Below are 13,319 nucleotides of genomic sequence, written 5' to 3' on the forward strand. Positions count from 1 at the left end.
TGGCCCCAGGCTGGTCAGTGGAGCGAAGGGAAGGCCCTATTTTAAATTCTGGGCGCACTTCTTCTGCTCCAGTCTGCTGACAAAATAGCTTGCACTACCTGTCCTGTTTTGGAACTTCTTGAGGAAATGATATACTACTGCGTAAAATACAAATTTATATTTATCTTATACATATTCCATGTGAAATAAAATTCCACAATAACTATGAATAAACAGAAAGTAAATCCAAGATATTTCTAAGAAACTGAAGGGCTTCACTGTAAGCATTTTCAGCGTGTTCCTTTGCAGGCCAGCAGATGTAGCTGTGAGTCAACAATATGTGCCCTGTACAGTTACAGGGAGCATTGTCAGCTGCTCTGGGTCGGCCGTTAGGTGGCACCCCCTTTTTCTAAAAAACCTGGGTTTATACTGGAGATTTAATGCAACTGAAGGCAGCGACCAACAGTTATTTGACCCTGAAGCTGATTCGGACCTACACCAGTCACCTCGGTTGTTACGGGGTGCACAGACTTGGACCACTTCCGTTTAACATTTTCGGACGGCTTCCTCAGTCATAGGAAGAATGGCATTTCCCAGGAAAAGACAGTAAACAGTGAGAAGAAAAGTTCATCAATGGGGTTCCTGTGGGAACCTCGGGGTTTTCTCAACTCTCTAAATGCGGAGCTGAAACATACCACATTGCTCTGCACGAGCCTCAGGGCAGGGCCATCCACTGAGAATCTGCTCAGTCTTAAAGCCTGAGACGCACCCAGTAAGTCTACTGGGTGCCTTGTCTTAGCGGAGCCTGGCCCGGGGCAGGCCCACAAACGTCTTCTGAGTGAGCAAGTCAATGAGCACTGCTGCGTTCAAACGCTGTCCCCTGGACAAAGTGCCAGTGGTCCGTTTTTCTGTGAGATGATTCGGCCATAATAAGATCAAACGGATGTGTCCAATGACCTACATGTACGGAGAGAGTGTATTTGCAGTCTGCCTTTTTAGTTAAAGACATTAAGATGCAATATAAAAGGATTCTAAGTATCCTCATATTCAATAGTGTCAATCAGAAAAGAATATTTCTCCCTCAAATATTTTATTAGGCAGTAATCCTCTTATCAGTCCCACAGAAGTCCACATTCTAGAAACTGAAATAGCACAGTCTAGCCCATAAAGCCCAAGTCTGCAAGCATATAATTTAATTTAAATAACCTAATTTTGTTGGCCTATGAAAATTTGCCTGCGCGGTTACTTCCAAACTAAAGGTTAGTCAGACTAGGAGAAAAGCAACACCTGTTTGTGTATCAGTATATTTTGAGTGGAAAGTACAATAATGCCTATGTTTAGTTATGATTAAGCCAAGTGAAAAACTCAATAATGCCAGTAATAATTCTAATAATAATACCTATTACTCCAGCAATTCTCCCCTCCCTTGCCCCTCTACTGAATCACTCCCATCGGCATGCACGCATGCCGTTAATTCTCCCAACTTAAAAGATAAACACAAACTGTCTTGGCCCCAGCTCCCCTTTCTAAATATGATCCCACGTCTTTCTTTCCCTTTACAGTAAAACTCGAAAGACTTGCCATGCGTGCTGCCGCAGTCTCTCTCCGCCACTCCCGTATGCAGCCCCTCCACTCGGCTGTGCCCATCAGTGACTGCGCCACATGCTAACTCAGTGGACTGTCGGCGCTGTCTCGCCTCCTTGAAAGCCTGACACCCAAGGCACCATCCTCCTGGTCTTCCCTACCCCCGCAGGGGCAAACCCCGGTTGCTCCTTTCCTCATTCCCCTGCCTCTAACCCTCAGGTGGGCCCAAGAGGTCCTGCCTCGGACCTCTTTCCGTTCACTGCCTTAGTGATGTCATTCTGATCTCATAGCGTAAAGTGCAGTCTTTCCACTAATGAGTCCCAAATTATACCCTCACCTTGCATTTCCCCCTGAATGCCAACATTCCGCATGTAACTGCTGGCTCAACTCTCCACTCGGCTACCTAACAGGTATCTCAAACAGACAGGTCCCAGAAGGAGCCCCTGACTTCACCCCCACATCTGCTCCTGCCACACTGGTCCCCATCCAGTTTCCAGCTGCTCAGGCCAAAAGCCTTGGAGACATCCTTGACTTCACTTTCTCCCCCCTTTTGCATCCAACCTGTAACAGATCCTTGTTGCCTCTACCTTCGAAACACATCCAGGACCTCCTTCCCTCACCTCCCCTGCTGCTACCTGTCCCATTCCACGCCACCGTCACCGGCAGCTGTCACAGAGAGCCTGGTCCTCAGAACTTCCCATGCGTAGTTTAAAAAAGTCACTCTGAATGGATAGCTTTTTAGCTTGTAGTCTAAAGTGTACACACACACACACACACACACACACACAGGCTTTTTAAGTTTTTCCAGTAATGTGTAAATATATTAATAATTTAAATAATAATTTTACAATTCTTTAACTGCTTTAGAAGAATATTTATATACATGGATGTCAAAAAGCATAAAAAGTTCCAAAGTCGATAATTTCACTGAACAAGTAGCTAGTGCCAATTTATACAGAATGAACATTTGCTATGAATTAGTCATTTGTTAATTACATTTGAAGTTCCACCACCTTTAAATATGTAAATTACTTATATCATTTACTAGTCATAAGGAGTTGCCTAGTTATTCGTAAGAACTTAGTCACCTTCCCTGTTGTCACTTCCTAAGATAGCGAACAAACTATACAGATTTGAGAATCGGGAAGACTTGGACGCAGGAAGCAGGATAAACATCCCAGACACCAGTCCCAGGACTGTAGTTACTTACACTGTGAACTCCTAGAGCCTTCCAGACGGCGAAGCTGATCACGCCAACCCCACACCACGCGTACAGGGAGCCCCAGCCCAAGGCTCGCAGGGCCAGGGACGACCCGCTCTCCGGGACAGCGGCGGTGGCCAGGCTCCCCTGCAGGGGAGGCAGAGAGGCTGGGGTGAGAGTCCACACTTCAGAAAGAAATATTTGGGGAGTGTTCGAAGTTAATGTGAAAAATAGCAATATCTACAAAAATACCCCCAAAGAAACCGTTCAAATTTATATAAAACCATTTATAACTTATATTCCTGTATTAGTGAGAATGAGCATTTTCCTAAGCCATGAACCAAATGTTTATGCTTTTTGAGTTGTACATTCGTGTTGTTTGCCCACTGAAAGTTTCCTTATTTGTGTTATTGATATTCTTCAGTCCTTACACCTATGTTATGTATTATCCTATTCTCCGAGCTTGCTTTACTTTTAATTCCTTGTATTTTGTTTTTTAGTTTTCGTCTTTGATCAAAGATGCATCCTAATGCTTTTAAGCTCACTAAAACTTCCCCTATCCTAAAATTACAGTCATTTCTCTTTTCTGTTAGCTGTATTTTTTTAATTATCTCTTCTTTTTACCACTGACTTTTTAGTTCATCTGGTATTTATTTTGGTTTTGATTGGAGCTAATGACTCAAGGGAGTTTATTTCTCAAAAAGCTTAGCAACTACCCCACTCTAATCTAATCGATTAATCCTTCTCCTCCCAACTTATTAGAGAAACCTATATAGAGAGGTTTATTTATAAGCTATTTTTGTACAACTAACTTGTTGTCTATTTTTATGCCAGAATCACACAGATTTAATTATAGAATTCAAAAGTTTTAATATCCAGAAAGTACATCACTCATTACTTTTTTCAAAAATCTTTGTTTCTTTTGCCTATTATTTCTTCCAGAAAAATCCTAGAACATTTTTTTCCTTTTTTTAAATTGTTGTTCAAATAGTTTTCTGCCTCCCCCCACAGCCCAACCCCCCAACCCTCCCCATTTCCCTCACACTTCCACCCCCCTACCCCGTTATTGTCCACATGTCCTTTATAATGGTTCCTGCAAACCCTTCACCCTTTTGCTCTGAAATTCCCTCCCCTCTCCCCTCTGGTCACTGTCAGCCTGTTCTCAGTTTCAGTGTCTTTGGTTATATTTTGCTTGTTTTGTTGTTTAGGTTCCTGTTAAAGGTGAGATCATGTGGTATTTGTCTTTCACTGCCTGGCTTGTTTCACTTAGCACAATGCTCTCCAGTTCCATCCATGCTGTTGCAAAGGGTAGGAGCTCCTTCTTTCTCTCTGCTGCATAGAATTCCATTGTGCAAATGTACCACGGTTTTTTGATCCACTCATTTACTGATGGACACTTAGGTTGCTTCCAGCACTTGACTATTGTAAATTGTGCTCCTATAACATTGGGGTGCATAGGTTGTTTTGGATTCATGTTTCAGTATTCTTAGGGTATAATCCCAGCAGTGGACTTGCTGGATCAAAAGGCAGATCCATTTTTAGTTTTCTGAGGAAATTCCATACTATTTTCCATAGTGGTCGTACCAGTCTGCAGTCCCACCAACAGTGCACTAGGGTCCCCTTTTCTCCACAACCTCTCCAACACTTGTTGTTTGCTGCTTTGTTTATGCTGGCCATTCTGACCGATGTGAAGTGGTATCTCATTGTGGTTTTAATTTGCATCTCTCTGATAGCTAGCAAAACTGAGCATCCTTTCATATGTCTCTGGGCCCTCTGTATGTCCTCTTTGGAGAAGTGTCTGTTCAAGTCCTTTGCCCATTTTTTAATTGGTTTGCTTGTCTTCTTAGAGTGAAGTTGTGTGTGATCTTTATATATTTTGGAAATTAAATCCTTGTCTGAGGTATCATTGGCAATTATGTTTTCCCATACGGTTGGTTCTCTTTCTATTTTAATACTGTTTTCTTTAGCCATGCAGAAACTTTTTATTTTGATGAGATCCCATTTGTTTGTTCTTAAAATCCTAGAACATTCTGTCAAGATTTCCCCCCAAACAATTGGTGAAAATGTCCATTCATTGGCATTTTCATTAGAATGACATCAAATTAGCAAATGTATAACATCCGGTCTTCTACCTGGAAATGTATTTCCATTCCCTTGTCCTTTTCTGTTTTAGAAGAATTCTTCATACTGTTCAACACATTTCTTAACATGGGTGTCTTTACACGCTCCTCATGGTTGTGAGTGTTACTGACAGCACACAGAAACTGTGTCTCTGTAACCCACGTGTGCCCAGCACGTGCCTAGGCCTGGTAGGTACTCAGTATCTGCCGACTTACACTGTTTTAAGATATGCCTTAGACCCAACAAAATTTTTAATAAGTTTTTTATAGCCATTTTCTGTGGTAAAAACAATACACCCCCATATCTTGTTCCCCTGTTCGTGTCGCTGTAATTCCAGAGCGGCTCCTGAGGGTGCACAAAAGGCACTGAGTTCTAACTGGCCTGAATTCTCCTCCAGAGGCAGTACTGTCAATCAGATCTGACCAAACTGGAGTCGGTTTAAGTGCTTTAGCCTAAATTTTAATTTAGAAACTTAAATTAAAAATTCCCCATTTCCCTGGGGAGGACAGAAATTATATATGTATTATATACATACATATATTTTTAAAAGTCTATATAAATCCACATTTGTTTGACTAACTTAAGTTAAAAAGGTAACTACATATTTAAAAAAAGCCTACTGACAGCAATGGTCCAGTAACATCTTCATTGTGTCAAAGTTTTGGATCTTTTAAAAAGCAGTACGTGCACGTGTATTTGTGCATCAGCCTTCAGAAACTGACTGGGAGATGAAATGAGTTATTCTTAGTTATTGTCTACACACTTCCAAAAATGAACTTTTGTGGAAACAATATTAAAAACTGATCTATCTTTACTAAGTTTTTAAAAGTTTAGTCACAAGCTTTTCCCTCTGGGGTGCAGGTCACGTGACCTTCGGAAACCCTGCTCGGATTTTTCCAAATGAACACTGGCTGACTTGCTGTGGGGAAAGTCTGACTTGCCCCCCCGCCAAAAAAAAAGTTGTGTTAAGAGATCCTTTGCTATAAACACACGTTGGTCACATATATATTTAGTGAAAGCTACAATTTTCCTTGCTGCCACAGTATTTTTTAATTTAAATGAAAACAAAAGTACATATGGACGCTGAGTTTAACAAATCACTTGTAGTTATGGTATTCACTATCGCCAAGATAAAACAGAAAAGTTCTTTTCTAGGTGGCAACTGTCTTTTTAACCCCTTATGCCTGAAGACACGGGGGTGTGCTAGCAGGTGACCAGAATGGATCTGTTATTCCCAGATGCAGGGACGATCGAGAGCAAACTGTTGGGTCTGTCAGAATGCCAGCCTCGGACCTAAGAATAAAGTTCACGTTTTCAGGTTTTGTCAATTTAACCTGGGGCTGAATTTGGAATATGAAACTGATATTTAAAAAGAATGTTCAATCTAGTTACTTCCTCTATAAGGTATTCTTCTCTGGTAGAACATTATGCTATATTCTTTATAGAGATAGCTGGCTGGTTTTTTTAACATATATATATTTTCAAACATTTTTTATAATTCTCAGAACCTGTAGCTATGGTAGAAGACGAGAACTCGTCTCGGTTATCTGCTCACTACGTACACGGGCCCTGACACAGCTCCCAGTCACTGCACCGTGCGGCGTCACGGTGAGCAGGGCACCCCATTACTGCAGATAAGTAAACGGTGTGTTTGTATATTATTCTCCATTTTCTTCAATTGTTTTAACAAAACAGACATATAACGTGCACATTATTTCCACTCATAGTGCTTCACAATCATTTTATGAGACTGATGTTATACAAATGTGAAATGTACCAGTTTATCTCAAAAACCTTGATCTATTTTAATAGATCAACCAATGAAACTCAAGAATGGGATCTTTCAGCCACCTTAGCTTGAACCTTCCCTTTCTGTTTATTCAAAGGACAAAAAAAAAGAATATTCATTCAGTATTTACTATCGCTCTCCACTCCCAGTTTCTAGCATGAGACTCAGCTAAGACACACATTAAAGGTTCTCATCGTCCTAAAATAACAGCAGTGTAAGTAATCCACCCCATCTGAAAGTTGATCATTTTAAAGTCCCTTTGGGTTGCATTTAATCTGTATTATGATTAAGACTTAGATTCCCAGGCTAGTGGACAGAAGTCTAACTAAATAAAAAATTGCTTAAAAATAGCACTGTTTATTCTCCAGACATAATCAGAGCTGGGTGGAGCGCCAGGGTGAGCAGGTTGGCGGCTCTCTCTGTGCCTTAGTTTCGTGGGGACGGCAGTAGAAGTCAGCACCTCACAGGGCTGTGACCGGGTTAAATGCCGCCTAACCCTATGAATAGCGGCTGGCACATGGTAAGCCCTCAAATGTTAGGCGCCATCCAAGAACACTTTCAGGCAGCGACTCTGAAGTGCACTGCCTGAGTGGGAGGGCTCTCAACCTGGCGCTGGGCCGGTGTACGCTCACTAACCGCTCCAGAGCCTCTGGGCTCCCCCACCAACTGCGCCTCTCCGACAGTCTGAGTCAGCGGTAAGGCTCTGGCTCAGACGTGTGTTTTCCCGGAGGGGAGGCGGAACCTCCCATGTTTAACCGTCCAGAACAGCAGTGCTCAAACTTTCTGGTCTCAAGATCCACTTATACTCAGACCTCAGAGATTCCTGATTATATGGATTATATTTATCAATATTTAATGTATTAAAAGTTAAAATAGAAAAATTTTGAATTTTACTTGATTCACTTTAAAAGATACCCATTATAGAGTAATATAAATATATTTTTATAAAAAGTACCTTATAAAAAAAACTAAATTTAATACAAAAAAAGGCAATGTTTTCCATTTCTGTTAATCCTTTAAATGTCTGGCTTAGTAAAAGACAGCTGGATTTTCATATATCCACATTCTGCATTCAATCATCTGTTGCAATACGTTTTCTTGGTTGCAGTAAAGTCTAGACCCGCACAGACATGTGGCTGGAAATGGGTGGAGTACTGTAACAGCCGTCATGCTCTGGTACTACACCAAAACACAACAAACAGCTTCTTAAAGGTTAGCTGCAATATGGAAACTAAAGTCCTATCAGGAAATTTTTTTGTACTCTGTTACATTAAAACCCGTTAGTTTATTTTGTACTTTGAGTGAAACTTTTACCCATGCATCATGATCATTCAGAGAATACTGATTTATCAAGTTACACCGATCTTTCCAATGTTGACACCATTTATTAAATATTTTTAAAAATCAGTTCATTAGTATCACCACAAATCTCATTGAAAAACCCTTTAAGTACTGAGCAGCTGTCAAGCCCACAAAGGTAGATAAAAGTTTTCTGAAATCTAATTTTCACTTAAGAGCTCAAATTTTACCATTGGCAACATACACTGACAATTGTTTGCTTGAGGAGACAGGTCTATGTTGTTGATTTTTAAGAAAATGTCTGTCATATACACTCTACTGAGTAACTATAGTTTGTCAGTTGTTCTTTGAAGTAAAAACAATATGCCATGAAAAAAGCAGCTAGTTCATTGTGCAACTCAATTGCTTTTCCTCAAGAAAAACATCTTTCTTTGATACAAAGCAGAGTGCTTTAGGGATACTTCCCATTTCTTCACACAGAATACTAAAGAGGTGTGTTCAGGAGTCAAGAGTCAATAAAACAATTTTACTGCTTCAATGAGGACATTCTTAGACAGTGATGGGTTTTTAAATGGCAAGCACATGGTAATGAAGAACACAATGACTGCTGGTACAGCTCGGGCCACTGCCTTGATGACACTGAGGCACCAGCAGTCCCCCCGCCCCCACTGCTTCTGTACCGGCAGTCCAAATGTCTTAGCATCATCATGGAAAGCTCTGACTTTATGGACCCCCAGGAGGGTCTCAAGCATCCCCAGCGCTCTGTGGACCACAGTTTGAAAACCATGTTAGACCATAAAGGGCATATGTGATCATCAAATCTTAGAACCACAAAGCCAAGAGCGAACTTGTGAACACTTGTGGTTTTTTTTTTCCTGAGAGAGAATTCGTACTTTTTACCAGCTTCTCAAAAAGATCTGTCAAAGGTTAATGTGAAAACTTAAGCTTAGAAATGAACCCAAACTCTCCTATTAAAACACTACTATCAGGTCTTACTAATTTCTACCACAAGATATATTTCTGCTCTGAAAATATTCTGTAATATAGGCGGAAATGGCCATGCGGTTCATAGGAATAATTTGGGAAGTTCTGCATAAGCCCTGAGTAATCAGAAGGGGACCCAGATGCACTTTAAATGTGGTCTCTTACCATTACAATGTTCATAAGGCTTACGTATGGTTATTAGATCATTAAAGACACATAGAAATGGAAAGGGATTCAGCTGGTCTTATGATTTTTTTTACATTAACACTGTTCTTCTAGAGCAAACATCAAATTGTAATTATGTAGTTATTTGTGTGAATATTTATTTAATATCTGTCTCTCGCACCAGAGCTAGCTGCCTGAAGGGCTAATATGCTTTTTATTTTTATATCTCTTATAGCTAGCTATAGCCCATAAAAAAGCCCAAGTTACAGGTGCTGAAGCAATAAAGTATTGTAACAGATAAATAAACCAGGAGAGGGCAGAGACAGAAGAATACCTAAGAACAAGTATCTATGAGCAAATGTGAGGACAATTTTGCAAGTAGGTAAACGCACTATATGTGACCACAACGGTGACTGCTCAGTCTTGCTTTTGGAGTAAGGGTTTTCTGCCTGAATCATGTTATAGTCATTCAGTCAGAATTTACTGAGCACCTACTGTGTGCCAGAGAGGGGGGCTGCAGCAATGCACAAGCACGTGTGACCTCTGAATTTAAGGAGCTGATGTGTTTTTCATCCATACTAAGATGCACTTCATATGGACATGTTAGCATCTCTGAAATAGAAATGCCCCTTGCAGTCAAGACTGTGTCAAGAGTTTAACTGGCATCACTTTTTCTTGGTTGTACATGAACTACTGGGGCCTCTTACAACTGATAGGGATTACCTAGATTTGGATCTAAAATCACGTTGGAAATAGAAAATGGACTGGCTGAGCTTTCAAAGTCTTGTTCTGCTAAAATTTAAGAAAGCACATATTTAAGTACCTCTTTTTAAGAAAGACTTGATTAATTTGTGCACTTCTTAAAATTATGAGGTTCACTTCTAAAAGCACTACGAAAAGCCATGGATATTTTCTTTATCTTATGCAAATTAGCTACCATTTACTTATAAACAATAACAAAGCTACACATGGATTTTGGTGTCACAAACCTTATTGAACCATTCAGGGCTTCTCTTTTTAGCCAATGATAATGTCGTGACAAATCCAGCTAGCATTCCTGCAGCAGCAACGGTACCTAGGAAAAGTCCACCTGCCAAGAGTTTTGGGGGGTGGGGGTGGAGGATGGGGAGAGAGATTAAGGAAAGAAAAAACAAAACAAAACCTGCAGTTAAAAAGATGTACACAGTTAAATTTTAGGTACTTCTTAAATTACATTCAAGATTACTTTTGAAATTCCAGAAATGAGGGCTAAGCAGCTCTTGCCATCATTTATCAGGGATAAATGATAGGGCCCCTAAAACCTGCATGACCCCATGACCTCTAGTTCCTGAGGTCATTCTGAGATATCATTCCCAAGTGCAGGGAATGGGCACAGGGACCCTTCACAGGGACAGATGGATCTGATCTTGAGACTATCATGCTAAGAGAAATCAGTCAGACAAAAAGTCAAGAACCATATGATTTTACTCATGTGCGGGGCTTAAAAACTGAAACCAACAAGTAGCCAAGAGCTCATAGACACAGACAACAGTATGGTAGTTACCCGAGGGAAGGAGGGTGGGGGGTAGTAAAGGGTAAAGGGGTCAAATACAAGGTGACGGAAGGAGACTAACTTCTTCCTATGTGGGGAGCGCGCAGTGCAATGCACAGATCATGCGTCCCAGAACTGTTCACTTGAAGCCCACAGGAAAAAGGAGGGCGCGGGAGAAACCGCAGAGGGCATGGGAGAAATGCAGCACACACAGCGGCTCGCGGATCCAGTTCCGCCCCCCGCCCCGCCCCCGCGACCAGGGGAGGCTCCACCCGGCACGAGCCCGGACCCACGGGGGCCGCGGGACCCCCAGGTCTAAACTCAAGGGCAGACTCCGGCGAATTTCTCCCAGGGCGGGCGACTGTGGGAATGTCCGCTCCAGCGCCGGCAGAGCCCGGCTGAGCTCGCCCGACCCCCGCAGCTCCCCGCACCACACCTTTAACTAGGAAAAGCCGGTCGTCGGCGCCTCCCGGAGCCTCCAGCCCGGAGGACCGTTCCCCAGCCTCGGGGCCCGCAGGCTCCATATCTATAATGAAGCCTCCACTCCTGCGTCCGGAGACAACTGGGCCCGGCTGGAAGCTACCGCGAGGCGGAGGAGAAAGGTTCCGCACCCCTTTCCCGTGTACAACCTGAATATCGGCCCGGGGACCGATCGCGGTCCCCACGCGATCTCTGGCCGCGCGGCCGGGAAGGGGGACGGGGTGGCTGCACGCGGGGTCCCTAGCCCGCCCCGGGGTGGCGTCCGCCAAGGCGGTCCCCGGGTCCTGCCTGCTTCGAGACCCTGCAGCTCGTTCGTACAGGGGCTCGGCCAGCGGTAGCATCCCACGGTTCTAAGATGCAGGCTTCATTTTTTAACTCTGTCGTTTTTCTGGGAAATGGGTGTCAAGGACAGGTTCCACCCCTGGAGGAGAGTCAGCTCTGGGGTATTGCGCCTCTCTCCCTGCGGAGGGGAGCGCAGGGCTGTCACAGCTGAACGGAAGTGGAGGATGCGAGCCGGCGGGGAGAGCGGAGCCCGGAGCCGATCCGCCTGGAAACGCGGGCAGCCCGCAGACAGGCCCGCTCTGCAGTCTGGGGGCTGCTTTGCTGGCGGTGGTGGATTCCGTGAATGGCCGTGGACAGGAGATAATCTTTTCAGCCTCTCAAACACAGACACATGACAAAATCTTTTAAAATGAGGTGATCTGTCACGTGTTCATTATTCTCAATTAAAAAAAAAAGGTAGTGACCTTGAGGACAGGATGGACATCTTTATTCATTTTTATTTTAAAATATATTTTATTGATTTTTCTAGTACAGTTGTCCCAATTTTTCCCCTTTTGCCCCTGCCATCTGGCACCCCCATTCCCTCTAGCAGTCCCCTCCCTTAGTTCATGTTCGTGAATCACGCATGTGTTCTTTGGCTACTCCATTTCCTATGCTCTGCTCATCATCGCCCTGTCTATTCTGTACCTAGCAATTTGTACTTCTTAATCTCAGCACCTTTTCCCCCATTCTCCCCCTTCCCCCTCCCAACTGATAACCCTCCAAATGACCTCCATACCTGTGCTTCTGTTTCTGTTCTGCTTGTTTGTTTCGTTTGTTTTTTAGATTCAATTGTTGGTAGTTGTGAATTTATTGCCATTTTAATATGCATAATTTTGATCTTTTTCTTAAATGAGTCCCTTTAACATTTCATAGAATAATGACTTGGTGATGATGAGCTCTTTTAGCTTTACCTTGTCTGGGAAGCACTTTATCTGCCCTTCAATCTAAATGATAGGTTTGCTGAATAGAGTAATCTAGGTTGTAGGTCTTTGCTTTATATCATTTTGAACACTTCTTGCCAGTAAAGCTTCTTTTGAGAAATCAGCTGACAGTGTTATGGGAACTCCTTTGTGGGTAACTCTCTGCTTTCCTCTTGTTGCTTTTAAGATTCTCTCTTATCGTTAACCCTTGGCATTTTAATTATGATGTATCTTGGTGTGGTTCTCTTCGCATCCATCTTGTTTGGGACTCTCTGTGCTTCCTGAACTTATAATGTCTATTTCCTTCACCACATTAGGGAAGTTTTCTTTCATTATTTTTTCAAATAAGTTTTCAATTTCTTGCTCTTTCTCTTCTCCTTCTGGCACCCCTATGATTCGAATGTTGGTATGTTCGAAGTTTTCCCAGAGGCTCCTTAGCCTATCCTTGTTTTTGGATTCTTCTTTCTTCTTGCTGTTCTGAGTGAATGTTTTTTTCTTCCTTATATTCCTAATCATTGATTTGATTCTCAGCTTCATCCACTCCACTGTTGATTCCCCTGTAAATTTTTCTTTATTTCACTTAGTGTAAACTACATTTCTGCCTGGGTCTTTTTTATGCTACTGAAGTAGCCAATGAGTTCCTTGAGCATTCTAATAATCAGTGTTTTGAACTCTGCATCTGATAGATTGCTCATCTCTATTTTATTTAGTTCTTTTCCAGGAGTTTTGTTCTGTTCTTTCATTTGGGCCATAGTTCTTTGTCTGCTCATTTTGGCAGCCTCTCTATGTTTGTTTCTATGTATTAGGTAGAGCTTCTTTGACTGCCTGTCTTAGCGGAATGACCTATTATAGAAAAGTGCACACATAAGTTGGATGGGGTGGAGCCTTAGGTAATCCCCAGGGCAGGGCCACCCATGTGAACGAGGCTGATGGAGTCTCAGA

At 42.5% G+C, this 13,319-nt stretch overlaps 1 protein-coding gene across 1 annotated transcript in view; it reads right to left on the bottom strand.

Moving 5' to 3' along the window:
* The window catches only part of TMEM242 (transmembrane protein 242), a 30,298-nt gene extending 19,052 nt beyond the window's left edge, over positions 1–11,246 (bottom strand). Inside the window, exons 1-3 of the mRNA XM_028509787.2 lie at positions 11,090–11,246; positions 10,112–10,212; positions 2,774–2,911 (exon numbers count right to left, since the gene is read on the bottom strand). Of these exons, the coding sequence (XP_028365588.1) occupies positions 2,774–2,911; positions 10,112–10,212; positions 11,090–11,177 (327 nt within the window). The 5' untranslated portion in view covers positions 11,178–11,246. The remainder of the gene's footprint in view (positions 1–2,773; positions 2,912–10,111; positions 10,213–11,089) is intronic.
* Between the last annotated feature and the right edge of the window lie 2,073 nt (positions 11,247–13,319).

Source organism: Phyllostomus discolor, chromosome 4, assembly GCF_004126475.2.
Source record: "Phyllostomus discolor isolate MPI-MPIP mPhyDis1 chromosome 4, mPhyDis1.pri.v3, whole genome shotgun sequence".
NCBI classification, from domain to species: Eukaryota; Metazoa; Chordata; class Mammalia; order Chiroptera; family Phyllostomidae; genus Phyllostomus; species Phyllostomus discolor.